This window comes from Rhinoraja longicauda, chromosome 27 (assembly GCF_053455715.1).
Source record: "Rhinoraja longicauda isolate Sanriku21f chromosome 27, sRhiLon1.1, whole genome shotgun sequence".
NCBI classification, from domain to species: Eukaryota; Metazoa; Chordata; class Chondrichthyes; order Rajiformes; family Arhynchobatidae; genus Rhinoraja; species Rhinoraja longicauda.
In genome coordinates this window covers 544,366-572,296 of record NC_135979.1, presented here as the reverse complement: position 1 = coordinate 572,296, position 27,931 = coordinate 544,366, and the positions used below count along the sequence as shown (strand labels likewise).

At 52.7% G+C, this 27,931-nt stretch overlaps 1 protein-coding gene across 1 annotated transcript; it reads right to left on the bottom strand.

Annotated features, from left to right (window-relative positions):
* Nucleotides 1-299: 299 nt before the first annotated feature.
* dcdc2b (doublecortin domain containing 2B) lies at nucleotides 300-21,023 on the bottom strand. The gene is made up of 8 exons (XM_078423224.1): nucleotides 20,746-21,023; nucleotides 13,093-13,150; nucleotides 8,489-8,565; nucleotides 6,964-7,095; nucleotides 3,968-4,114; nucleotides 2,985-3,024; nucleotides 2,201-2,258; nucleotides 300-483 (listed from the first exon to the last, which is right to left on the bottom strand). The coding sequence occupies exons 1-8, from the start codon at nucleotides 21,021-21,023 to the stop codon at nucleotides 410-412; spliced, it is 864 nt and encodes a 287-aa protein (XP_078279350.1). The 3' UTR covers nucleotides 300-409.
* Between the last annotated feature and the right edge of the window lie 6,908 nt (nucleotides 21,024-27,931).

Below are 27,931 nucleotides of genomic sequence, written 5' to 3'. Positions count from 1 at the left end.
AAACAGGCCCTTCGGCCATTGAGTCTGTGCTGACCGACAATCACCCGTTTACTAGTTCTATCCTACACTATTATGGACAACTTACAGAGGCCAATTAACGTCATTGGAATGTGGGAGGATACCAGAACTCCCGGAGGAACCCACGAGGTCATGGGGCGAACTTGCAAACACCACCCAGACAGCACTCGTGGTCAGGATGGAACCCGGGTCCCTAGCGCTGTGAGGCAGCAGCTCTACCCGCTGCACCACCGTGCCGCCCCGCTCTAACGCTCAGTGTGAAGTGCTGGTCTTGCCTTTGTTGCCGCCGGCTGGCGGTCCCTGCGCCGTGTGCCGCTTCAGCTTCACCTTCACCGGCCTGGCGAAGAAGACGGAGCTGTCACCGGTAGAATGCTCTTGCCCACCCTCCTCCTCACCGGCTGTGCCGACACCAGCACCCCCGCCTCCGCGCGGCCCCCATCGACTGCACGCGCGCTTGCCCGACTCCTGTGGGGATCAACCAGGCCCTCGTTCAACACACAGTCCAACACCGGCTACAGAAGCATCTCCACCCACTCCTCCTCTCCACAGATGCTGCCTGGACCCACTGAGTTACTCCAGCACTCTGTGTCCATGTTCTCCACAGATGCTGCCTGACCCACTGAGTTACTCCAGCACTCTATGAAACGTCACCTATCCATGTTCTCCACAGATGCTGCCTGACCCACTGAGTTACTCCAGCATTTTGTGCCTCTCTTCATCTTTAAAGGGATTTGATAATGATATTGTTATTGGCGATGATGCTGCCGGGACCCAAGGCCTGAGCTACAGGGAGAGGCTGGGGAGTTTATTCCGTGGAGCGCAGGAGGATGAGGGGGGATATTATAGAGGTTGTCCTGAGATCACGAGGGGATTAGATAGGGTGAATGCACAGTCTATAACCCAGAGTAGGGGAATCAATGGGCCTTACACAGATGGCCCTTTACACAAGGGGCCTTTACACTAGGTCCGAAGAAGGGTCGCGACCCCGAAACGTCAACCATTCCTTCTCTCCAAAGATGCTGCCTGACCCACTGAGTTACTCCAGCATTTTAGGTCGGCTTTTATACCAGACCTTTACTGGTCCATTTATTCCAGACCTTTACTGTACACAAGTGCGCTGTACTCCAGGCCTGTACACAAGGGTCCTGTACTCCAAGCATGTACACAAGGGGCCTGTACACAAGGGGCCTGGACACAAGGGGCCTGTACACAAGGGGCCTGTACACAAGGGGCCTGTACACAAGGGGCCTGTACACAAGGGGCCTGTACACAAGGGGCCTGTACACAAGGGGCCTGTACACAAGGGGCCTGTACACAAGGGGCCTGGACACAAGGGCCCTGTACAGAAGGGGCTTGTACACAAGGGGCCTGTACACAAGGGGGCCTGGACACAAGGGCCCCTATACAGAAGGGGCTTGTACACAAGGGCCTGTACACAAGGGGCCTGTACACAAGGGGCCTGTAAACAAGGGGCTTGTACACAAGGGGCCTGTACACAAGGGGCCTGTACACAAGGGCCCTGTACAGAAGGGGCTTGTACACAAGGGGCCTGTACACAAGGGCCTGTACACAAGGGCCCTGTACAGAAGGGGCTTGTACACAAGGGGGCCTGTACACAAGGGCCCTGTACACAAGGGGCCTGTACACAAGGGGCCTGTACACAAGGGGCCTGTACACAAGGGGCCTGTACACAAGGGGCCTGTACACAAGGGGCCTGTACACAAGGGCCCTGTACAGAAGGGGCTTGTACACAAGGGGCCTGTACACAAGGGGCCTGTACACAAGGGCCCTGTACACAAGGGCCCTGTACACAAGGGGCCTGTACACAAGGGCCCTGTACACAAGGGGCCTGTACACAAGGGGCCTGTACACAAGGGGCATGTACACAAGGGGCCTGTACACAAGGGCCCTGTACACAAGGGCCTGTACACAAGGGCCCTGTACTCCTGGCCTGTACTCTAGGTCTCTCTGATCTCTGTCACAGCCTCGTGAGCAGCTGGGTTGCTGGGGGGGGACAGTGGGAGCTGGGTAGAGGGGTAGTAGGTGCCCTGTCACCTGCACTGACCCAGATTTTGTTCCAGTTCCCCAGAGCAGTGATCCTTCTCATGTTACGGCACGCTGTGAATTAGCTGTGAGGGTTGCTGGTGAGGAATGAGTTGTGCCGAGCAGGGCAGGTGGTTACCTGGGTGGGTGAAGTCATGGAGAGCAGAATCACTCACTCCATCTTGTGAAACGAGGCCCTGTTCGCACCGAGAAAACAATCCAAACACAAACAGTCACAATGACGTATTAATGCCGGCCCTCTGATATCAATCACTTACTGCTCAATGACTCCCCCCTAAGTGGTCAGTTCTCCATCAACCCTTTAAACATTTATTTCACCGCTCGCTAAGGCCTGGATGTGTAGAGGATGTTTCCACTGGTGGGAGAGTCTAGGACTAGAGGCCACGGCCTCAGAATTAAAGGATGTTCCTTTAGGAAGGAGGTGAGGAGGAATTTCTTTAGCCAGAGGGCGGTGAATCTGTGGTATTCATCTCCGCAGAAGGCAGTGGAGGCCGTCAGTGGATATTTTTAAGGCAGAGATAGATAGATTCTTGATTAGTGCGGGTGTCAGGGGTTATGGGGAGATGGCAGGAGAATGGGGTTAGGAGGGAGAGATAGATCAGCCATGATTGAATGGCGGGGTAGACTTGATGGGCCGAAGGATGACACCCTCAGTGATGCTGCCTGACCCGCTGAGTTACTCCAGCGCTTGTCTGTCTCTAAACCAAAGCCTACAACCGGTGGTGACCTTACTCAACAAACACTCCCTGAATTATTGGCAGACTTTGCAGGGAACTCAATGTGCAGATGATCTGCTGCCAATGGAGGGGACAGGTCGCTGGAGGAATCCCGGCCTCCACGTATACCCCGTGTCCCAGAGCACAGTCCTGTCTCCCCACACCCTCACTCTGCAGGTACTTTACCTCCTTGCCATGAGTCTTGTGCCTCATCACCTGCTGGTGCCTGAAAAAGGTAAGAATACAATAAATACTTCTTCCTTCTCCATTAACAAGCTCCATTCATGGCATAGATAGACACAGAGTGCTGGAGTAACTCAGCGGGTCAGGCAGCATCTGTGGAGAACATGGATAGGTGAGGTTTCACAGAGTGCTGGAGTAACTCAGCGGGTCAGGCAGCATCTGTGGAGAACATGGATAGGTGAGGTTTTCACAGAGTGCTGGAGTAACTCAGCAGGTCAGGCAGCATCTCTGGATAGAAGGAATGGGTGATGTTTTGGGTCGATACCATTCTTCAGATTGACGTCTGCAGTCCGATGAAGGATTTTGACCCGAAACGTCACCCATTGCTTCTATCCAGAGACGCTGCCTGTCCCACTGAGTTACTCCAGCATTTTGTGTCTATCTTCAGTGTAAGCCAGCATCTGCAGTTCCTTCCCACACGGGACTATTCAGGACCAGCCACAAATGACCTCAGGCAGGGCAGTGCCTGGCAGTGCATTGTGCCCCAGGGAAGGTGCGATCTCAAGTGTGGAGAACTGTGGGACTGGTGAAACTACTAGGGAGGGGGTAAAGCAGATCTTCACCCCTCCACCCCCTACCCCCGACAATCAGGCTGAAGAATGGTCCCGACCCAAATCGCCACCCATCCTTTTTCCCAGAGATGCTCCCCTGACCCACTGAGTTACTCCAGCACTTTGTGTCCATATTTGGTATAAGGCCATGAGATAGGAGTCGAATTAGGCCATTCGGCCCATCAAGTCTACTCCGCCATTTTAGTTGTGGCTGATCTATCTCTCCCTCCTAACCCCATTCTCCTGCCTCTCCCAAAGCCCCCGACACCCGTGTCTGCAGGTGCTTGTTTCTTGGTGCACGGCTTCACCTGTGATCAAGGTGAGGGCCATGAGGCAACGTGTCAGGCCCGGTCCCCACGTGTACGTGAAACGCACCTGAGAGCATTTTGGGACGACATTTTGGAGACCAGGAGTTCAAGGTAAGGCAGGTTTTTGAACTTCTCCGACCCCACAGCCACGTAGTAATATCCACTGTGGAGCTGTCCGCCCGCCTCCATCGCCTGCCCCTCTGTTGTGTACAGCCTGGAGAGGGAAGGCAGCAGAAAACACACCCTTACACTTTACAGATACCACACAGAAACAGGCCCTTCGGCCCACCGAGTCCACGCCGACCAATGATCCCCAAACACTAGCACAATCCCACACACATCTGGGGACAATTTTACAATGTTTACAAATGCCAATTAACCTACAAGCCTGCCCGTCTTTGGAGCGTGGGAGGAAACCGGAGCACCCGGAGAAACCCCATGCAGGTCACGGGGAAAACGTACAAACTCCGTACAGACAGCACCCGTAGTAAGGATGGAACCTGGGTCCCTGGCACCGTGAGGCAGCAGCTCTACCCGCTGCGCCACAGTGCCGACCCTAGTTATTTATCAAGGCAGGAGCTTTACAAAATCATTTCATCTTTTATTAGCGAGTCATGCTGCAAATTAAATAAACTGGAAATACTCATCATGTCAGACAGCCTCTGTGGAGATAAAACTGAGCTGCCAGGTCAGGGGGGGTGGCCTTTCATGAATGAATGCTTTACTATCACATGTTGTTTTGTGTACAGAAGACAGTCACCATCTAAAGGGCCCCGACAAAGTAACAAGGTGTCCCATTTAAAGTCATAGAGTGATACAGTGTGGAAACAGGCCCTTCGGCCCAACTTGCCCACACCGGCCAACATGTCCCAGCTACACTAGTCCCACCTGCCTGCGTTTGGCCCATATTCCTCCAAACCTGTCCTATCCATGTACCTGTCTGTTTCTTAAACATCAAGTCAAGTCAAGTCAAATATATTTGTCACATACACATACTCGATGTGCAGTGAAATGAAAGTGGCAATGCCTGCGGGTTGTGCACAAAAAGAATTACAGTTACAGCATATAAATAAAGTTAATAAGTTACTAAACATAGCACAAAAAGTGTCGACAAAAATTTAGTCTCTGGGGTTATCAAAGTTGACAGTCCTGATGGCCTGTGGGAAGAAGCTCCGTCTCATCCTCTCCGTTTTCACAGCGTGACAGCGGAGGCGTTTGCCTGACCGCAGCATCTGGAACAGTCCGTTACTGGGGTGGCAGGGGTCCCTCATGATCTTGCTTGCTCTGGATCTGCACCTCCTGATGTATAGGTCCTGCAGGGGGACGAGTGTAGTTCCCATGGTGCGTTCTGCCGAACGCACTACTCTCTGCAGGGCCATCCTGTCCTGGGCAGAGCTGTTCCCAAACCAGACTGTAATGTTGCCGGACAGGATGCTCTCTACAGCCCCAGAGTAGAAGCAATGAAGGATCCTCAGCGACACTCTGAATTTCCTCAGTTGTCTAAGGTGGTAAAGGCGCTGCTTAGCCTTACCCACCAGTGCGGCAATGTGCGTTGCCCACGTCAGATCCTCTGCGATGCGGACTCCCAAGTATTTGAAACTGCTCACCCTATCCACAATAGACCCATTTATCTCCAGTGGCGTGTACGTCCTTGGATGTTTAGCCCTTCTGAAGTCCACAATCAGCTCCTTTGTTTTAGTGACATTCAAGAGGAGGCTATTGTCCTGACACCAGAGTGCCAGATCAGCCACCTCCTCCCGGTAGGCCTTCTCATCGTTGTTGGAGATCCGGCCCACCACCACAGTGTCATCAGCAAACTTGATGATGGAGTTTGAGCTGAACCTGGCCCCACAGTCATGTGTGTACAGGGAGTACAGTAGGGGGCTAAGGACGCAGCCCTGGGGGGGATCCTATGTTCAGGGTGAGGGAGCTAGATGTGTGTTCCCCCATCCTGACCACTTGGGGCCTGGCAGTGAGAAAGTCCAGGACCCAGGCACACAGAGGGGTGCTAAGCCCCAGTTCCAGCAGCTTCTCAACCAGTCTGCTGGGGACTATTGTGTTGAATGCTGAACTAAAGTCAATGAACAGCATCCTCACATAGCCCCCCTGGCTGTCCAGATGAGAGAGAGCGGTGTGTAGAACCTGGGAGACCGCATCATCCGTGGACCTGTTCGGACGGTATGCGAACTGTAGTGGGATAGTCCCAGCCTCAACTACCTCCTCTGGCAGCTTGTTCCATACACGCACCACCCTTTATGTGAAAAAGTTACCCCTCAGATTCCTGTTAAATCTTCTCCCCTTCACCTTAAACCTATGTCCACTGGTCCTTGATTCACCTACTCTGGGCAAGAGACTCTGTGCATCTGCCCGATCTGTTCCACTTGTGACCTTATACATTTATTCCCCAATGGTCTCTCTTTGTTCTCTGTGCCCCCACTCCCCCTCTGTCTCGCCCCCCCTCCCCACCCCAGGTCCCCCTCTGTCTCGCCCCCCCCCCCCACGCCAGGTCCCCCTCTGTCTCGCCCCAACCCCCCCCCCCACCCCGGATCCCCCTCTGTCTCGCCCCCCCACCCGGGTCCCCCTCTGTCTCGCCCCACCCCCCCCTCCCCACCCCAGGTCCCCCTCTGTCTCGCCCCACCCCCCCCCCTCCCCACCCCAGGTCCCCCTCTGTCTCCCCCCCCCCCCATCCCAGGTCCCCCTCTGTCTCGCCCCACCCCCCCCCTCCCTCCCCACCCCAGGTCCCCCTCTGTCTCGCCCCACCCTCCCCCCCCCCACCCCAGGTCCCCCTCTGTTCTTGCCCCACCCCCCACCTCTCGCTTCGACCGGACGACGTAGAGAGGGCAAGTGGAGTGCAGCAGGCATTAGTGTTTAAAACCCCCCGACAATAAACTCAACTAAACTCAAAGAGAAGCTCCAACCTACTCGACCTCTCGCGGTGCCTGCACCCATGAGCCGGCCCCAGGGCAGGTGCTGGCAGCAGCAGACCCTGACACGTTCACGGTGTTGCCAGTGTGTGGCGGGTGATGGGAGAGCGGGCGACAGTCAGAGACCGGTAACACTCACCGACGGACAGCTCCCGTCCGGATATTTGCCTTCTCTGTCACCAGAGCAAGGATCTGTTCCCAGTCCGACATCACGTACTTGGGAATAATCAGCCGGAAAGGTGGGCTCAGCAAGTCACCGTTCCTGAAAATGCTGGAGACACACAACATGAGACAGGGTCCCGACCCGAAACATCACCCACTACCCTCTCCACAGATGCTGCCCGACCCGCTGAGTTACTCCAGCACTCTGTGAAACGTCACCTAGCCATGTTCTCCACAGATGCTGCCCGACCCGCTGAGTTACTCCAGCACTCTGTGAAACGCACTCTGTGAAACGTGAGAGAGAGAGAGAGAGAGAGAGAGAGAGAGAGAGAGAGAGAGAGAGAGAGAGAGAGAGAGAGACACTCTGAAGGTAAGCACGTTACCAATGCCTCAGAATCAAAGGACGTACCTTTAGAAAAGAGGAGTAATTTCTTTAGTCAGAGGGCGGTGAATCTGTGGAACAGACGGCTGTGGAGGCCACAAGTCAATGGGTATTTTTAAGGTGGAGATTGACAGATTCTTGATTAGTGCGGGTGTCAGGGGTTATGGGGAGAAGGCAGGAGAATGGGGTTAGGAGGGAGAGATAGATCAGCCATAATTGAATGGCGGAGTAGACTTGATGGGCCAAATGGCCTAATGCTGTCCCTATCACTTATGAACTTATGAACCACATCACAAAATGACCTTGGTTGTTTTTGACGAGGATGTATTGTGAAGGGCAGGGGACTGTATAACCGGAGCTCACGTTCCGTGTGGGATGGGGGGGGCAAGGGAAACTAAATTGCCAAATTGCAAATGGAAAACCAGGAGACAGGAGGAACTGCAGATGCTGGGAATCTCGAGTAAAACACCAAGTGCTGGAGTAACTCTGGGTCAGGCAGCATCTGTGCAGAGGTACAGAGGTACAGAGGTACAGAGGTACAGAGGTACAGAGGTACCCAGTAACTCTGGGTCAGGCAGCATCTGTGCAGAGGTACAGTGCACATGTGTCTGCCCTCTGTCAGAGTTGCAGTTAAACTCCAACTGGGCACCAGATGGCAGCACCGAGCAGCAGCTGAGCATTCACCCTCAGCCCTGCTCCAACTCTCAATTTCATCACTGAACTTGGGCAGAGAGGACAATGTAAAACACGATGCAAAATGGTCGCTCCCTCATCACGTATCTGTGCACTGTGGATGGATCGATTGTAATCATGTATTGTCTTTCTGTGGGCTGGTTAGCACGCAACAAAGGCTTTTCACTGTACCTCGGTACACGTGACAATAAACTAACCTGAACTGAGAAACAACTGTTTTCTTAAATCAGACAAGTAGAAACAAGGAACAGCAGATGCCAGTTTACAAAAGAAGACACAAAGTGCTGGAGTAACTCAGCGGGTCAGGCAGCATCTGTGGAGAACATGGATAGGTGACGTTTCAGGTGGGGACTTGCTGAGTTACTCTGCACAGTTGGGGAGTGAGAGTGGACACTGTGAACTGCAGGCTCTCGGTCTCGGTACTCACTTCACAATGCACGGCATGTGTACACACTTCCTCCAGCGGCCAGACACATTCCTCCTGTACGAGTATTCGGCTCGCGCCTGAAAGCCAACGCAACAAAGGTTCTGTTTCATCACTCCCCGCAGGTCCATAGTTTTAGCCAATTCATTTATGTTCAGGTTTATTATCATCACGTGTACCGAGGTAGTGGAAAACTTTCTTTGCACACTACCCAATCAGATCAGATATTAACATGCATAGATACAATCAGTTCAAACTCAAGTCCAACAGGTGGAGCAAAGGGGAAGATACAGAGTGCAGAATATAGTTCTCAGCATTGTAGCGCATCAGTTCCACAGACAAAGTCCAATGTCCGCAATGGGGTAGAGGTGAATCGGACAGTGCCCTAGCTTATGGAAGGGCCGTTCAGAAACCCGATAACAGAGGGGAAGAAGCTGTTCCTGAGTCTGGTGAAACAGGAGTGAGGGGAACATAACTGTCCAGGTTCAAAGCTCCAGAGAGAAGGGAGGGTGAGGTGGGATGGAGAGAACGTCATGACTGGACATTGAGAAGGTACAAAGGGAGGATGATTGTACAGATACATGGGCAGGAAGAGTGCAGAGGGTGCTGGGTCAAATACAGGCTAGACTTGCCCAATGTGGCAACGTAATCAGCACAGACTAGACGGGCCGAAGGGCCTGTTTCTGTGCTGTACAGCTTTAGTTTAGAGATACAGACCCTGAGCCGACCGAGTCCACACTGACGAGCGATCGCCTTGTACCCTGACACTATCCTACACACTAGAGGCACTTTACAGAAGCCAATTAATCTACAAATCTGCACCTCTTTGGAACATTGGAGGAAGCCGGAGCACCCGGAGAAAACCCACGCAGGTCACGGGGAGAACATACAAACTCTGTACAGACAGCACCCGTGGTCGGGATAGAACTTGGGTCTCTGGCGCTGTGAGGCAGCAGCTCTACCCGCTGCACCACCGTGCCGCCCTAAGCTCTATGACTTGAAGACAGATGATAAGTTGGAAGGCGTGCACAAGCTGTTCATCGTGTAGGGTTTGACCAAAGACATCAGCCAGGCTCTTACGATTACATATAATTTAATATTTTACATTTCAGTTTTCATCTTCCCTGTTGTTATCACTGGATTCCTCTGCACTTGACCAGACCCATACCAACATGTGGAGTAACGTGGCTGGTGAGTGTGATTCGTGGACTAGCACCCAAACAATGAGAGCTCCATAAACAGACTCCTGCATCTACATTCTCCTTTCTGAAAATCAAGAACAGCTTCTTCCCACAACCATCGGACTTGATGGGCCGAATGGCCTAATTCTACTCCTATCATTTATGATCTTATGAACCATCAGCTGTTGAACGCTGCACACACTAATGTCCACAGCTGTGATCTAACACGGACTCTGCCTGTCGTTGCACCTCGGACTTCAGCTTTTGCTCTGTGATAGTCACCCAGTCTCACGATTATTTGTTTATTGTATCATTGATTATTAGAACATAGACCGGTCTAGCACGGGAACAGGCCCTTCGGCCCACAAAGTCCGTGCCAAACACAATGCCAGGTTAAACTCATCTCCTGTGCCTGCACGTGATCCATATTCCTCCATTCCCAACGTTTCTATCTGAAAGCCTCTTAAACACCACTATCACGTCTGTAAAGATTGATGTATTATGTAGTATAAGAAAATAACTGCAGATGCTGGTACAAATCGATTTAGTCTGAAGAAGGGTCTCGACCCGAAACGTCACCCATTCCTTCTCTCCCGAGATGCTGCCTGACCTGCTGAGTTACTCCAGCATTTTGTGAATAAATTGATGTATTATGTGTGTTGTTGCGTTTATGGGCCGATTAAGCTCCAGCGAGCAAGAATTTCATTGCAGTGTTGCAGGTACAGATCAACACTGGAGCATCTGGGCCGGAGTGAGTGTGGGTGGGGGGTGAGTGTGGGTGGGGGGAGTCAGTGTGGGTGGGGGGGTCAGTGTGGGTGGGGGGGTCAGTGTGGGTGGGGGGGTCCGTGTGGGTGGGGGGGAGTGAGTGTGGGTGGGGGGGTCAGTGTGGGTGGGGGGTCAGTGTGGTTGGGGGGGGTGTGGGTGGGGGGGTCAGTGTGGGTGGGGAGGAGTCAGTGTGGGTGGGGGGGTCAGTGTGGGTGGGGGGTCAGTGTGGTTGGGGGGGTGTGGGTGGGGGGGTCAGTGTGGGTGGGGAGTGAGTGTGGGTGGGGAGGGGGTGTGGGGGTCAGTGTGGGTGGGGGGGTGTGGGTGGGGGGGTCAGTGTGGGTGGGGGGGTGTGGGTGGGGGGGTCAGTGTGGGTGGGGGGGGGGGGGGTGGGGGGGGGGGTAGTGTGTGGGTGGGGGGAGTGAGTGTGGGGGGGAGTGAGTGTGGGGGGGAGTCAGTGTGGGTGGGGGGGGGTCAGTGTAGGGGGGGGAGTGAGTGTGGGTGGGGGGGGTCAGTGTGGTTGGGGGGGGGTGTGGGTGGGGGGGTCAGTGTGGGTGGGGGGGGTGTGGGTGGGGGGGTCAGTGTGGGTGGGTGGGGGGGAGTGAGTGTGGGTGGGGGGGAGTGAGTGTGGGTGGGGGGAGTGAGTGTGGGTGGGGGGAGTGAGTGTGGGGGGGAGTCAGTGTGGGTGGGGGGGAGTGTGTGGGTGGGGGGGGAGTCAGTGTGGGTGGGGGGTTCAGTGTGGGGGGGAGTGAGTGTGGGTGGGGGGGTCAGTGTGGGTGGGGGGGTCAGTGTGGGGGGGGGGAGTCAGTGTGGGTGGGGGGGAGTGTGGGTGGAGGGAGTGAGTGTGGGTGGGGGGGAGTGAGTGCGGGTGGGGAGTGAGTGTGGGTGGGGGGGTCAGTGTGGGTGGGGGGGTGTCAGTGTGGGTGGGGGGGGAGTCAGTGTGGGTGGGGGGGAGTGTGTGGGTGGGGGGGGAGTCAGTGTGGGTGGGGGGGTCAGTGTGGGTGGGGTGGGGGGGTCAGTGTGGGTGGGGGGAGTGTGTGGGAGGGGGGGAGTCAGTGTGGGTGGGGGGGATCAGTGTGGGTGGGGGGAGTGTGTGGGTGGGGGGAGTGTGTGGGTGGGGTGGGGGAGTCAGTGTGGGTGGGGGGAGTGAGTGTGGGGGGGGAGTGTGTGGGTGGGGGGAGTGTGTGGGTGGGGGGACATGTGGACACTGACACACAGAGTCTGTACTCACACACAGGCGGTCTCGCGGTTACACACCCAGAGACCAAATAGTACTTGCACTTCTTTCCAAAACAGGCAATTGATCACCGATATCTTCATGTGTAGGAAAATATAAAATAATATAAACACCGATAACTTCATAGTTGGTGAGGAAAGCAAATCGCTGTCTGCTTAGCTTTGAGTTTATTTTAATTTAGAGATGCAGTGCAGAAACAGGCCCTTCGGCCCACCGAGTCCGTGCCGACCAGCGATCCCCGCACACTAACACTATCCTACACACACTAGGGACAATTTACAATTTTTACCAAAGCCAATTAACCTACAAACCTGTACATCTTTGGAGTGTGAAAGGGAAACCGGAGCACCCGGAGAAAATCCACGCGGTCACGGGGAGAACGTGCAAACTCCATACAGACAGCTCCCGAGGTCAGGATCGAACCTGGGTCTGTGGCGCTGTGAGGCAGCAGCTCTACCCGCTGCACCACCGTGCCACTCCACTGCCACTAGCCCGCAGTTACACTGCAAGGTACCGGCTTGTCCTGTCGTGCCCAGGAACAGTCGCCAGGAACCCTTCAGTTCTCCACCCCCCACTCTGACCTCTGTATCCCTTTGACATGGGGTCCTGGAGGTGTTGGCTGGACCAGAGGATCTCAGCAGGATAGACCTCCTCCCAGCCCATCCCAGCACCTCAAGCCCAGCGCCACAGTAATGAAAAGGAACTGCAGATGCTGGTTTATACCAGAGATAGACGCAAGGTGCTGGAGTAACTCAGTGGGTCAGGCAGCATCTGTGGAGAACATGGATAGGTGACATTTCACAGAGTGCTGGAGTAACTCAGCGGGTCAGGCAGCATCTGTGGAGAACATGGATAGGTGACGTTTCACAGAGTGCTGGAGTAACTCAGCGGGTCAGGCAGCATCTGTGGAGAACATGGATAGGTGACGTTTCACAGAGTGCTGGAGTAACTCAGCGGGTCAGGCAGCATCTGTGGAGAACATGGATAGGTGACGTTTCACAGAGTGCTGGAGTAACTCAGCGGGTCAGGCAGCATCTGTGGAGAACATGGATAGGTGACGTTTCACACAGTGCTGGAGAGATACGTGAATAGGAAAGGTTTAGAGGGATAAGGGCTAAATGCGGGCATGTGGGACTAGTGTAGATGGGGCATGTTGGCTGGCATGAACGAGTTGGGCCGAAAGGCCTGTTTCCGTGCTGTGCGGCTCTGACAGTGTTAGTAGCGTGTTCACCTGGACCACGCGCTGTCCACCCCTTTAATTAACGTGAAACACGAGACCAGGAAGTGAGGTATAAATGCATCCCCAGATTCCATTATTGGTAGTAACTGGAATGTAAACAGTGTCACCCTGCAGTCTCCACTTATCTCAGCCCAACCCCTCCAACCACCAGAACATCGTCTAGGCATCACCATCTCAAGGGACTCACCATCGGCCCATTGCTTCTTCTGTTTCCATTTGGTTTTTGATTCCTTTTTTGCAAATAACTAATGAAAGAAAAAAAACGATGTTAAGCAATTGTTAGGAAGGCAGATGGCGAAGCTGGTTTGATGAAAGAACCAAAGCGGCAACAATCTCTGTCTCCACATCTGTTCTTAAAAGGAAATTGAATTTTTCCAACATCACTGCATTAACACAAAGGGGGTGCAAAACTAGATTGGATATCAAAATGATACAGCAATTTCACATGGGACTGTGCTGAGAGCTGCTTCATTTTATACACCAGTAACGGAGGCAAAGATAACTCTCACAAGATGTCAGCAGCTGCCAGTTATTCAGAGGCTCGGGCTCATCGTCCAGTTTGTACGTTTACATCTCACCCCCACCGCTGTGGAATTATAAATCAGTTCATTAAGTGTCCATTTTGGGTCGGCACGGTGGCGCAGCGGGTAGAGCTGCTGCTTCACAGCGCCAGAGACCCGGGTTCCATCCTGACTATGGGTGCTGTCTGTACGGAGTTTGTACGTTCTCCCCGTGACCTGTGTGGGTTTTTTTCCGGGTGCTCCAGTTTCCTCCCACACTCCAAAGCTGTACAGGTTTGTAGGTTAATTTGGCTTCCGTAAAACTGTCCCTAGTGTGTAGGATAGCGTTAGTGTACAGGGCGATCACTGGTTGGCGTGGACTCAGTGGGCCGCAGGGCCTGTTAACTGTACAACTAAAGGTGATGATGCCATGACACATCTGGTTCACTACTGTCCTTCAGTGAATCTACCTGAGGCAATGTTGCTGCTGCTGTTTGTTACATTGTCAAGTCACTCTGAGTGTGCAAGTTTCTTTAGTTTAGAGATACAGTGCGGAAACAGGCCCTTTAGCCCACCGAGTCCACACTGACCAGCGATCCCCGCACACTAACACTATCCTACACACACCAGGGACACGTTTTACATTTACACCAAGCCACTTAACCTACAAACCTGTACGTTTTTGGAGTGTGGGAGGAAACTGAAGATCATGTGGATAAGTGTGAGATTATCCACTTTGGTGGCAAGAATAGGAAGGCAGAGTATTATCTGAATGGTGTCAAGTTAGGAAAAGGGGACGTACAACGAAATCTGGGTGTCCTAGTGCATCAGTCACTGAAAGGAAGCATGCAGGTACAGCAGGCAGTGAAGAAAGCCAATGGAATGTTGGTCTTCATAACAAGAGGAGTTGGGTATAGGAGCAAAGAGGTCCTTCTGCAGTTGTACAGGGCCCTAGTGAGACCTCACCTGGAGTACTGTGTGCAGTTTTGGTCTCCAAATTTGAGGAAGGATATTCTTGCTCTTGAGGGTGTGCAGCGTAGGTTTACTAGGTTAATTCCCGGAATGGCGGGACTATCATATGTTGAAAGACTGGAGCGACTAGGCTTGTATACACTGGAATTTAGAAGGATGAGAGGAGATCTTATCGAAACGTATAAGATTATTAAGGGGTTGGACACGTTAGAGGCAGGAAACATGTTCCCAATGTTGGGGGAGTCCAGAACCAGGGGCCACAGTTTAAGAATAAGGGGTAGGCCATTTAGAACTGAGATGAGGAAAAACTTTTTCAGTCAGAGAGTTGTGAATCTGTGGAATTCTCTGCCTCAGAAGGCAGTGGAGGCCAATTCTCTGAATGCATTCAAGAGAGAGCTAGATAGAGCTCTTAAGGATAGCAGAGTCAGGGGGTATGGGGAGAAGGCAGGAACGGGGTACTGATTGAGAATGATCAGCCATGATCACATTGAATGTGCTGGCTCGAAGGGCCGAATGGTCTCCTCCTGCACCTATTGTCTATTGTCTATTATCGTGGAGAAAACCCACGCAGGTCACGGGGAGAACGTACAAACTCCGTACAGACAGCACCCGTAGTCAGGATTGAACCCAGGTCTCTGGCGCTGTAAGCGATGTAAGGCAGCAACTCTACCACTGCGCCACCGTGCCACCTGTGAGGGGAAAGAGTTCTAGGTGAGAGGGCAAGTCGGGTCGAGTTTACTGTCGGATGTACAGGTGAGCTACAGGTATGATGACAATCGTGCTCACAGCATCACAGGCAAATAGACAGACAACACACACACACAAATGAAAATCATTTATAAATTCTGCAAGACGATGAAAAGATAAAACAAGACTTTGGTGTAAAGCACAATTAGTGAACAAGTTGGCGTTGGTGCAAGAGGTCATGGTGTTGCGTTGCTCAGGTGGGACTAGGTCGTGTGGGTGAGTTCATGAAGCTGGTGGTTGCAGGAGAGTATCTGTTATAGACAATAGACAATAGGTGCAGGAGTAGGCCATTCAGCCCTTCGAGCCAGCACCGCCATTCAATGCGATCATGGCTGATCACTCTCAATCAGTACCCCGTTCCTGCCTTCTCCCCCATACCCCCTCACTCCGCTATCCTTAAGAGCTCTATCCAGCTCTCTCTTGAAAGCATCCAACGAACTGGCCTCCACTGCCTTCTGAGGCAGAGAATTCCACACCTTCACCACTCTCTGACTGAAAAAGTTCTTCCTCATCTCCGTTCTAAATGGCCTACCCCTTATTCTTAAACTGTGGCCCCTTGTTCTGGACTCCCCCAACATTGGGAACATGTTTCCTGCCTCTAATGTGTCCAATCCCCTAATTATCTTATATGTTTCAATAAGATCCCCCCTCATCCTTCTAAATTCCAGTGTATATAAGCCTAATTGCTCCAGCCTTTCAACATATGACAGTCCCGCCATTCCAGGAATTAACCTAGTGAACCTACGCTGCACGCCCTCAATAGCAGGAATATCCTTCCTCAAATTTGGAGACCAAAACTGCACACAGTACTCCAGGTGCGGTCTCACCAGGGCCCGGTACAACTGTAGAAGGACCTCTTTGCTCCTATACTCAACACCTCTTGTTATGAAGGCCAACATTCCATTGACTTTCTTCACTGCCTGCTGTACCTGCATGCTTCCTTTCAGTGACTGATGCACTAGGACACCCAGATCTCGTTGCTGAACCTGGTGGTGTGGGACTTCAGGCTGCTGTACCTCCTGCCCGACGGTCGCAGTGAGAGGCGGGCACGGCACGGCCTGGACCGTGGACATCCTCGATGGCAGATACCACCTTGTTGAGGCAGTGCCCGGTGTAGATGCTGTCTGTGGAATAACCTTTTCACACAGAGGGTGGTGTGCATATAGAATGAGACACGGACAGGTTAGGAAAGTTTTTGAGGGATATGGGTTAGGCAGAGGTGGGGGAGCAACTGGGTTAGGCAGCTTTGTCAGCATGGGCAGAAGGGCCTGTCCAAACAGTGGATACCTCGATGCTCTATGACCCACCAGGAATGCTTCACTGATGAAGGGTCTCGACCCAAAACATCACCTATCCATGTTCTTCACAGATGTTGCCTGACCCGCTGAGTTAGTCCAGCACTCTGTGAAACGTCACCTATCCATGTTCTCCACAGATGCTGCCTGACCCGCTGAGTTACTCCAGCATTTTGTATCTAGGTAATGCTTTGGGTCAGAACTACATTTTACCCCTCGGAACTTTTAATTTCTCCTCTTTCACATTAAACCTGTGCTCTCTAGTTCTCGACTTCCCAGCTCTGGGATAAAGAAGCCAACTATGCCACTCATCACTCTTCAGTCTCCTACACTCTAGTGAGTATAAACCCAGCCTATCCACCCTCTAGTGAGTATAAACCCAGCCGCTCCACCCTCCTCCTCTAACTAATGCTCTCCATTCCAGGCAATGCCATAGTGTGTGGGAAGGAACTGCAGATGCTGGTTTAAACCGAAGGTAGACACAATATGCTGGAGTAACTCAGCGGGACGGGCAGCATCTCTGGAGAGAAGGAATGGGTGACGTTTTGGGTCGAGACCCTTCTTCGGACTGAAAGTCACGGGATAGGGAAACGAGAGATAAGGACGATGATGTAGAGAGATATAGAATAAATGAATGAATTTCATTACCAGCTTTTCATTCTCGCCACAGCTACCAATTACCTGTTTCCTTTATCATCGTTACATTTCTGCATATCTTTCATTCATTTTCTTAAGTTGGGTCTCGACCCAAAACGTCACCTATTCCTTTTCTCCAGAGGTGCTGTCTGTCCCGCTCTTTGTGTCTATCTTTTGTTTGGTTTAGTTTATGGTCACAAGTGATCTGTGTGTGGGAAGTTACTGCAGATACTGGTTTAAACTGAAGATAGACACAAAAAGCTGGAGTAACTCAGCGGGACAGGCAAATGTTGGAGTAATTCAGCCCATGTTAAACGCATCGATAGTTAATAAGCTAGCTGGTTCCTCAAGAGTTAAAACCTCAAACCTTTCGTTATCTTGGCTTTTGTTGTCAAACTTTCTCACTGCCTCAGGGATGGGCAGTGAATGTTGATCTTGGCAGCGCTGCCCATATCCCATAAATATCCCATAAATAAAAACATTTTAAAAGCAACATTTAAAACAAAGATCTCTTGGGGCAACTAAACCCCAACATAAAAGCAGCGTTTGATGGAGCTGGTGCGGTTTCAATGTCAAGTCAAGTCAAGTTTATTTGTCACATACACATACACGATGTGCAGTGAAATGAAAGTGGCAATGCCTGCGGATTGTGCACAAAAAAGAATTACAGTTACAGCATATAAATAAAGTTAATAAGTTACTATAGTGTAGACAAAAATTTAGTCTCTGGAGTTATAAAAGTTAACAGTCCTGATGGCCTGTGGGAAGAAACTCCGTCTCATCCTCTCCGTTTTCACAGCGTGACAGCAGAGGCGTTTGCCTGACCGTAGCATCTGGAACAGTCCGTTACTGGGGTGGCAGGGGTCCCTCATAATCTTACTTACTCTGGATCTGCACCTCCTGATGTATAGGTCCTGCAGGGGGATGAGTGTAGTTCCCATGGTGCGTTCTGCCGAACGCACTACTCTCTGCAGGGCCATCCTGTCCTGGGCAGAGCTGTTCCCAAACCAGACTGTGATGTTGCCGGACAGGATGCTCTCTACAGCCCCAGAGTAGAAGCAATGAAGGATCCTCAGAGACACTCTGAATTTCCTCAGCTGTCTAAGGTGATAAAGGCGCTGCTTTGCCTTACCCACCAGTGCGGCAATGTGCGTTGCCCATGTCAGATCCTCTGTGATGCGGACTCCTAAGTATTTAAAACTGCTCACCCTATCCACAGTAGACCCATTTATCTCCAGTGGCGTGTACATCCTTGGATGTTTAGCCCTTCTGAAGTCCACAATCAGCTCCTTAGTTTTAGTGACATTCAAGAGGAGGCTGTTGTCCTGACACCAGAGTGCCTATCCTGTCCTGGTCCTGTTCCCATTGAAAAACTTTTTCAGTCAGAGAGTTGTAAATCTGTGGAATTCTCTGCCTCAGAAAGCAGTGGAGGCCAATTCTCTGAATGCATTCAAGAGAGAGCCAGATAGAGCTCTTAAGGATAGCGGAGTCAGGGGGCATGGGGAGAAGGCAGGAACGGGGTACTGATTGAGAATGATCAGCCATGATCACATTGAATGGCGGTGCTGGCTCGAAGGGCCGAATGGCCTCCTCCTGCACCTATTGTCTGTTGTCTGTTGTCTATCCTAACATGGCTGATACCTGCCATGCCAGACTGTGGGCCCCAGCTCCTCACTGGCTCAATCCTCACTCAGCTCACCCACCATTTCATATAATCCCTCACACAAATTGAATGTTCCGAATTCCTTTCTCCAGAAACCGCTGTAATTAATCACAGTTTTGTTACGAGACTGTCACTGAAACGTGCTGTGCAAATGTGATTTATCATTGATCCTCCAGCTCTCAGGTTAATACTCACCTTCCACCAGCTCACTCGCAAACTTAACTGTTCATTAACAAACTCCTTTACATTCAAATTTATGTAAAGTGGTCACTAGTAAAATAGTGGTGACAAATGTGCTTTTAAGTCTTGACTATCATAAACAAAACAGATTTGTTTAGGAAGCACTCGGTTTATAGAAAGTGATTTTATTTCACTCAGAGGGGGGTGGGTGTATGAAACGAGCTGCCAGGAGGGGGGTATGGAATGAGCTGCCAGAGGAGGGGGGGTATGGAACGAGCTGCCAGAGGAGGGGGGTGTGGAACGAGCTGCCAGAGGAGGGGGGTGTGGAACGAGCTGCCAGAGGAGGGGGTATGGAACGAGCTGCCAGAGGAGGGGGGTATGGAACGAGCTGCCAGAGGAGGTAGTTGAGGCACAGACTATAACAACATTTAAGACATTTGGACAGGTACATGGACAGGACCGGTTTGGAGGGATATGGACCAAACAAGGGCAAATGGGTCTAGTGTAGATGGGGCAGTTTGTTGGGCAGGGATGTGTTGGGCCGAAGGGCCTGCTTACGACTCTGTGATGCGATGATTTTAATTGATATATTACACATTGTAATTATACGATACAAATATCTGTCCGTAACTCTTCTAATTCATTCTAAACACTAAATGAATGGGATATTTACAGGATTTCTCTCTCTCTCTCTGCAGACGCTGTCTGTTGTTTGGAATATTTGCAGTAATCGCTGTCCAGAGTCTGCCAATACAATGTTCCAAACCAAGGCTGTGGTTCCACACGCAGTCCAACAACTGGGAGATGCAGTGTGTGAGTGGGAGAGAGAGTTAATGAGTGAAACTTGGCAGGATGTGGACTGAGTCTTTTGTTGACACTCTCCATAAATGATGTGGTGGAGGGAACTTTTAATGATGATTTATGACGGGGGTTTCTCTCGGCCCACCCCGTGAGGTGAGCTGTTAGTGGGAGGATGATGGATTACTGGTCGCCATCTGCCCATCTCTGCCAGGCTGCCTCACAGCCACCGAACTCCCCAATGCGACAGAACCTCTAACAACACTCCCCCTCCCTGTCCTGGTCCTGTTCCCATTGAAAAACTTTTTCAGTCAGAGAGTTGTGAATCTGTGGAATTCTCTGCCTCAGAAGGCAGTGGAGGCCAATTCTCTGAATGCATTCAAGAGAGAGCTAGATAGAGCTCTTAAGGATAGCGGAGTCAGGGGGTATGGGGAGAAGGCAGGAACGGGGTACTGATTGAGAATGATCAGCCATGATCACATTGAATGGCGGTGCTGGCTCGAAGGGCTGAATGGCCTCCTCCTGCACCTATTGTCTGTTGTCTAGATTCCCCCCTCTGTCACTCACAGACAGACCACACGTCATCCCATCTGCTTGAGTCCCACCTGATGTGAAGCAAATGACCAGTTTACAATTATTCTCCTGTCTCCCCAACACCTGGTGGGAGTCACGTGCAGGAAGGAACTGCAGATGCTGATTAACACCAAGGATAGACACAAAGTGCTGGAGTAACTCAGCGGGTCGGGCAGCATCTGCGGAGAGAAGGAATGGGTGACGTTTCAGGCCGAGACCCTTCTTTGGTCAGAGTGATGTTGTCAAGTTGGCAAGCGTGGGTTTGAAGGTTTATGAGGGTGTTGCCTCAACTCAAGGGTCTGGGAGGTTGGTGAGGCTGGGAGTCCATTCCTTGGAGCACAAGGTGATCTTATAGAGGTATGTAAACTCTCGCAGTGTCCCTGCCCGCTGCTGAGTGCGAACTCGGCCACACTTCCCACATTCATGGCCAGACATTGTACTAAGTTGCCGGGGCGGATTAGCGTGAATCCACTTACTCGATCTTCTTAAACCTCTCGATGCCCGCGGCCACGTACTGGCATCCGTCCTGTAGCTGGGACAAGTCTAGGACTCTGCGACCACCACTCGGGGTGTAGATGTTCCGCACCGCCACCAACGCCTGAATATTACTGGTTACCTCGTTCAGGAACGTCTCAAAGGTCAGAATCTGTCTCTGGTTGATCACAAGCTTCCTCCCGGTGAAGAAAGGGTCTCCGTTCTTGAAGACCACCACGTTCTTGGCCGCAGGGACCACCGGTACAGCGGCAGAGGCCATTCCCGTCACCGTGCTTGCCCCCTGCCCGCTGGATTAACGCTCCCGGGCGCTGAGGGGCGGAGAGGCGTCTCGGTTTCCATGGCGCTGTTCAGCAACGCTGGCGCCGTGTCCAGAACTGTAGTGACACACTGGCATGCACACCCCCTCTGTCCGCCCGCCTGCCCCAGTGCCCTGGGACACAGTGGGGACACACTGGGCAGAGTGGGGACACACTGGCATGCACACCCCCTCTGTCTGCCAGCCTGTCGCATAGTGCCCTGGGACACAGTGGGGACACACTGGCATGTACACCCTCTGTCCGCCCGCCCCTGTGCCAGTGCCCTGGGACAGAGTGGGGACACACTGGTTCCGTGTTGGGATGGATCCCATTTACTTCCACCCCGTCACATGCAGCAGAAACCCAGTGCAACTCCAGTGCAACGGTCCACTCCCAGTCCACTCCCAGTCCACTCCCAGTCCACCAGTACACTCCCAGTACACTGACTTCGGGTGCTGTCTGTACGGAGTTTGTACGTTCTCCCCGTGACCGCGTGGGTTTTCTCTGAGATCTCCGGTTTCCCCTCACACTGTGGAAGTGGCGGCGCCTAACGGCTGCGGCTCGCTAGCAGTCTGTTCGTCTTTTTTCCTTTTTTTTTGTTGTGTGTCGGTGTTGGGATGGGTTTTTTTTTTTCTTCCTCACGGCGCGGGGTGCGTCTCGGCCGCGGGGCCTAACATCGCCCGGTGCGGCTTGGCCGCGGGGCCTTCCATCGCTGGTGCGGCTGGGCCGCGGGGCCTTCCATCGCCCGGTGCGGCTCGGCCGCTGGACTTTACATCGCCCGGTGCGGCTTGGCCGCGGGGCCTTCCATCGCTGGTGCGGCTCGGCCGCGGGGCCTTCCATCGCTGGTGCGGCTCAGCCGCTGGACTTTACATCGCCCGGTGCGGCTTGGCCGCGGGGCCTTCCATCGCTGGTGCGGCTCGGCCGCGGGGCCTTCCATCGCTGGTGTGGCTCAGCCGCGGGGCCTTCCATCGCTGGTGCGGCTCGGCCACTGGACTTTACATCGCCCGGTGTGGCTTGGCCGCGGGGCCTTCCATCGCTGGTGCGGCTCGGCCGCGGGGCCTTCCATCGCTGGTGCGGCTCGGCCGCTGGACTTAGCTGCGCACGGCTCGGTCGCGGGACCTTCCACCGCCAGTTTCGGCCGCGGGATGTTTCAGCGCCCGGTGCGGCTCGGCCGCGGGGACTTCCATCTCCTTGCGGGGACTGTGCGGGTCGGTCGGGGACGAGCTGTCTGTCCGTGGGCGTGGGGAAGAGAGTGGAAGTTTTGTTGCCTCCATCACAGTGAGGGGGTGTTTGGAGTCACTGTGATGGACGTTATGTGTTGGGGTCATGTGTCTTGTGTTCTTTTTGTGTATGACTGCTATGTAATTTCGTTCGGTACCTTGGTACCGAATGACAAATAAAGCTCTGTTGAACTGTTGAACACTCCAAAGACGTGCAGGTTTGTAGGTAAATTGGCTTGATATAAATGTAAATTGTCGCTCGTGTGTGTCGGATAGTGTTAATGTAATCATGGGTCGATGCGGACTCGGTGGGCCAAAGGGTCTGTTTCCACACTGTATCTCTAAGCCAGATTATAAAGTGAGTCCTTCTGGCCAAGTGACCCTGTGTAGAGATTGGCTGAGGAATGTTTACAAAGAATCCCCTTATGTTCTCATTGCCTTTCTCTGTATAATCACCTGAGGACAGACAGTGTTTTGTTCAAGGCCTGGATAGAGTGGATGTGGAGAGGACGTTTCCACTGGTGGGAGAGTCTAGGACCAGAGGGCACAGCCTCAGAATTAAAGGACGTGCCTTTAGAAAGGAGATGAGGAGGAATTTATTTTGTTAATGGGTGGTGAATCTGTGAATTCTTTGCCACAGATGGCTGTGGAGGCCAAGTTAATGGATAATGTTAAGGCAGAGATAGATAGATTCTTGATTAGTGCGGGTGTCAGGGAAGGAGAGGGAGAGATAGATCAGCCATGATTGAATGGAGTAGACTTGATGGGCAGAATGGCCTACTTCTGCTCCTATCACTTATCGACATATGTGGCAAGAGCACGGTGAACACTCAGGTGAACACTCAGGGCGACCAACGTCATGAGGAATGGAGCTGTGCACCAACGCGCTGGAGGTGAAGGCCAACCCTCATGCTGGGACTGAGCGGCGTATGGACCACTAACAGCTCCACACATGGACCACTAACAGCCCCACACATGGACCACTAACAACCCCACACATGGACCACTAACTGCCTGACACATGGACCACTAACAGCCCCACACATCCATACTGGGACTGAGCGACGTGTGGACCACTAACAGCCCCACACATGGACCACTAACAGCCCCACACATGGACCACTAACAGCCCCACACATCCATGCTGGGACTGAGGGACACATGGACCACTAACAGCCCCACACATCCATGCTGGGACTGAGGGACACATGGACCACTAACAGCCCCACACATGGACCACTAATAGCCCCACACATGGACCACTAACAGCCCCACACATGGACCACTAACAGCCCCACACATGGACCACTAACAGCCCCACACATGGACCACTAACTGCCTGACACATCCAGTGCCCTGGTGAACTCTGAAATGTTTCCGCTCAGAGAGGACCATAAATCCCACATTGCCAACACACCCAACGCCCTGGAACAAATGTGGAGAGAGGTGCTCACCCTGGCACAGGGTGGCATCACTTTGTGATGCTTTCCCCATGTTAATGATGGTGGTGTGGGAGGTGGCAGGGCCATAGTCCACACCATGTTATTGGGCCCAGACTCCATGGGACATTCACTCTGAATTCCCATTCCAAATTAAATTCCGATCCAGTCTGAAGATGGGCCTCAACACGAAACGTCACCTACCCATGTTCTCCACAGATGCTGCCTGACCCGCTGAGTTACTCCAGCACATTGTGTCCTTTTGTGTAAGGCAGCATGTGCACTTCCTTGCTTCTCCATTCCAACCTAGACCGACTGGGAAGTGTAGACAGCATCCAACAGACGCCATGTTGAGTTACAAAGTGATGCTCGGGCAGTGAACCGTGGAGTGCTGACAGTGACACAGGGGAAACTGACCCTGCCGACACAACCACTGAACCCCACCTGTAAACAGGCAAGGCTCTAGCAACTGCTGGACCCCACCTGTAAACAGGCAAGGCTCTAGCAACTGCTGAACCCCACCTGTAAACAGGCAAGGCTCTAGCAACTGCTGAACCCCACCTGTAAACAGACAAGGGTTTGCATCTCTCCAGGTTTCATCAAGGTTCACTCACCTCTCTGCGAGTTTGCCGCTTGGACATAGGACCCGGGTGAGTAAAGCCCGGACCCCCTGCCTTGCCCAGGGGGGTCCATCAGAGGGCCATCAGTGGGGACTGACCGACCTCCTGCATCAGATCTCATCACAATCGGTGTGTGACAGGGAGTTACAGAAAGCTGCAGTGAAGTTGCCCAAACACTAGCCCAGACCGCGTGCACTCCCCCAGCGAGCAGCATCTAACACACACATTCCTTCACAAATAACAACCAGAGGAGAAGGGATTTTAATTTCCATCAGTTCCTCATTCAGATAACACTTCAGGTAGACAGCTCCCGACAACAAGCAGCCAGACGTTTACTGGAGGTCCGTGATGTCTGAGGAGGGAGGGGGGGGGGGGTGTGCAATCAGCTGCCATCTTGGTGATTCAACGATCTCGCCATCTCCTTCCTGTGAAAGGAACAGAAACGTGGGATATATCAGCCATACAATCTTCCATTCATTCTCATCATCCCACTGACACAGCAGGTGATCCAGCCCACCCCCCACCGACAGGTGATCCAGCCCACCCCCCACCGCCCCACCGACAGGTGATCCAGCCCACCCCCCACCGCCCCACCGACAGGTGATCCAGCCCACCCCCCACGACAGGTGATCCAGCCCACCCCCCACCGACAGGTGATCCAGCCCACCCCCACCGACAGGTGATCCAGCCCACCCCCCATCCCCCATCCCCCACCGACAAGTGTTCCAGCCCACCGCCCCACCGACAGGTGATCCAGCCCACCCCCCATCCCCCACCGACAGGTGATCCAGCCCACCCACCATCCCCCACCGACAGGTGATCCAGCCCACCCCACTGCCCCACCGACAGGTGATCCAGCCCACCCCCAACCCCCAACGACAGGTGATCCAGCCCACCTCCACCGCCCCACCGACTGGAGGCTTTCCTGGGCATGCCTGGGTTTACTTTAGAGATACAGGATGGAAACAGGCCCTTCGGCCCACCGACCAGAGACCACCCTGTACACTAGCACCATCCCACACACTCGGGACAATTTACAATCTTTACCGAAGCCGATTAACTTACAAACCTGCACGTCTGTGGAACGTGAGAGGAAACCGGAGCACCCGGAGAAACCCACGTGGTCACGGAGAGAACGTACAAACTCTGTAGGGACAGCACAGGTAGTCGGGATCGAACCCGGGCCTTTAGGGGTTGTGAGGCAGCAACTCGACCAATCAATAAGTTGGGTCAATTAGAGACCAAACCAGATATGAATAGTAGATTCTGCAGGTGTCCAGTTGAGAGCACACTGATGGTAACATCACCGCCTGGTTCAGCAACTCAAACACCCGGGAACGAAGAAGATTACAGAGAATGGTGGACACTGCCTGGTCCATCACGGGTACTGACCTCCCCACCCCACACTGCCCGGTCCATCATGGGTACTGACCTCCCCACCCCACACTGCCCGGTCCATCATGGGTACTGACCTCCCCACACCACACTGCCCGGTCCATCATGGGTACTGACCTCCCCACACCACACTGCCCGGTCCATCATGGGTACTGACCTCCCCACACCACACTGCCCGGTCCATCATGGGTACTGACCTCCCCACACCACACTGCCCGGTCCATCATGGGTACTGACCTCCCCACCATCGAAGGGATCTACAGGAGGCGCTGCCTCAAAAAGGCAGCCAGACCCACACCACCCTGGCCACACTCTCACTGACCCACACCACCCTGGCCACACTCTCACTGACCCACACCACCCTGGCCACACTCTCACTGACCCACACCACCCTGGCCACACTCTCACTGACCCACACCACCCTGGCCACACTCTCACTGACCCACACCACCCTGGCCACACTCTCACTGACCCACACCACCCTGGCCACACTCTCACTGACCCACACCACCCTGGCCACACTCTCACTGACCCACACCACCCTGGCCACACTCTCACTGACCCACACCACCCTGGCCACACTCTCATCTTGTTGCTACCATCGGGAAGAAGGTACAGGAGCCTGAAAACCGTGACCTCCAGGTTCAAGAACAGCTTCTTCCCAACAACCACCAGTCTGTTGAACGCTGCACAACACTGACCTCAGCAACTGTGATCTAACACGGACTGTGGTTGCACTACCTAGTATTAATGATAATTAATGTATTTTGTTATTGATTATTGTATATTTATTTGTTGAGTTACTGCATTACAGGGCCAGCTGAGTTGCAGTAGGAACGTTCTGTTGTCGGCACGTGTGACAATGAAACACCATTGGGTTGACTTGACTCGTGCCTCTTGATGCATGTCATCCCTAATGAGCGGCGCAGAAGCAGGTAATTTGTACAAGCAATGCTAATACTTTCCAACTCACCGCGATTCAGAGCAGCTTTATTCAGATTTATTTAATTTGTTCATTAACAGGATGTATTAGATGGGCTGGATTTGGATTCCCTGCTGTTGAGGTGGGATGTGAACGCACATCTCTGGATCATTAGTTGGGGTCTCTGGATAATCGTCCAGTAACGAGAGCAGCACACTACTGCGCCCCGATATACATACATTTATTTGCTGTCATCTTCAAGACAGTTTTATTGCATCAGAAAGATTGATCTCTGAATTATATTCTGCTTTGAAAATGGCATTTATCAAATGAACTGCTGCAATAAATTGCAATTTTGTTCAAAAAGATTAAATTGCTGGAATTTTACTGCAACTTTTACCAGAGATGATTGTGCAGTTATGGCAAGGTTAATCACAGTACCCGTACTAAACGTTATTGCTGGGAAATTGGACACTTTCATCTGCTTTGTTATGAGCAGATTTTGCATAAGGAGGTTTTTGCAGAGGTCGGTTTGATGAGTTAGTGTTGCCGCGCTGCACAGCAAGCATTGGGAAAAGTGGCCAGACACTTCCTGGCGACCTGGCAACTTGTACACGTCATGCACCAGTGCGTACACGTCATGCACCAGTGCGTACACGTCATGCACCAACGCGAGTACACCTCATGCACCAATGCGTACACGTCATGCACCAGTGCGTACACGTCATGCACCAACGCGTGTACACCTCATGCACCAATGCGTGTACACCTCATGTATCAGCGCGTGTACATGTCATGCACCAACGCGTGTACACCCCATGCACCAATGCGTGTACACCTCATGCACCCGTGCATGTACACCCCATGCATCAACACGGGTACACCACATGCACCAGCGCATGTACACGGTATGCACCAGCTTGTATACACTTCATGCACCAGTGCGTGTACACCCCATGCACCAACACGGGTACACCCCATGCACCAGCGCGTGTACACCTCATGCATCAACACGTGTACACGTCATGCAACAGTGCGTGTACACCTCATGCACCAGCACCCTCCAGATACCCACTAATCAGCCGGAAACACAAGCCGCAAATACAGCTTCAGCTTTGAGAACTGAGTTAAAGGCTCATCATGTTCATAAGATCATATGTTCTAGGAACAGAATTAGGCCATTCAGTCAATCATGGCTGATCTATCTCTCCCTCCCAACCCTTCTCCCCATAACCCCTGACATCCGTACTAATCAAGAATCCATCTATCTCTGCC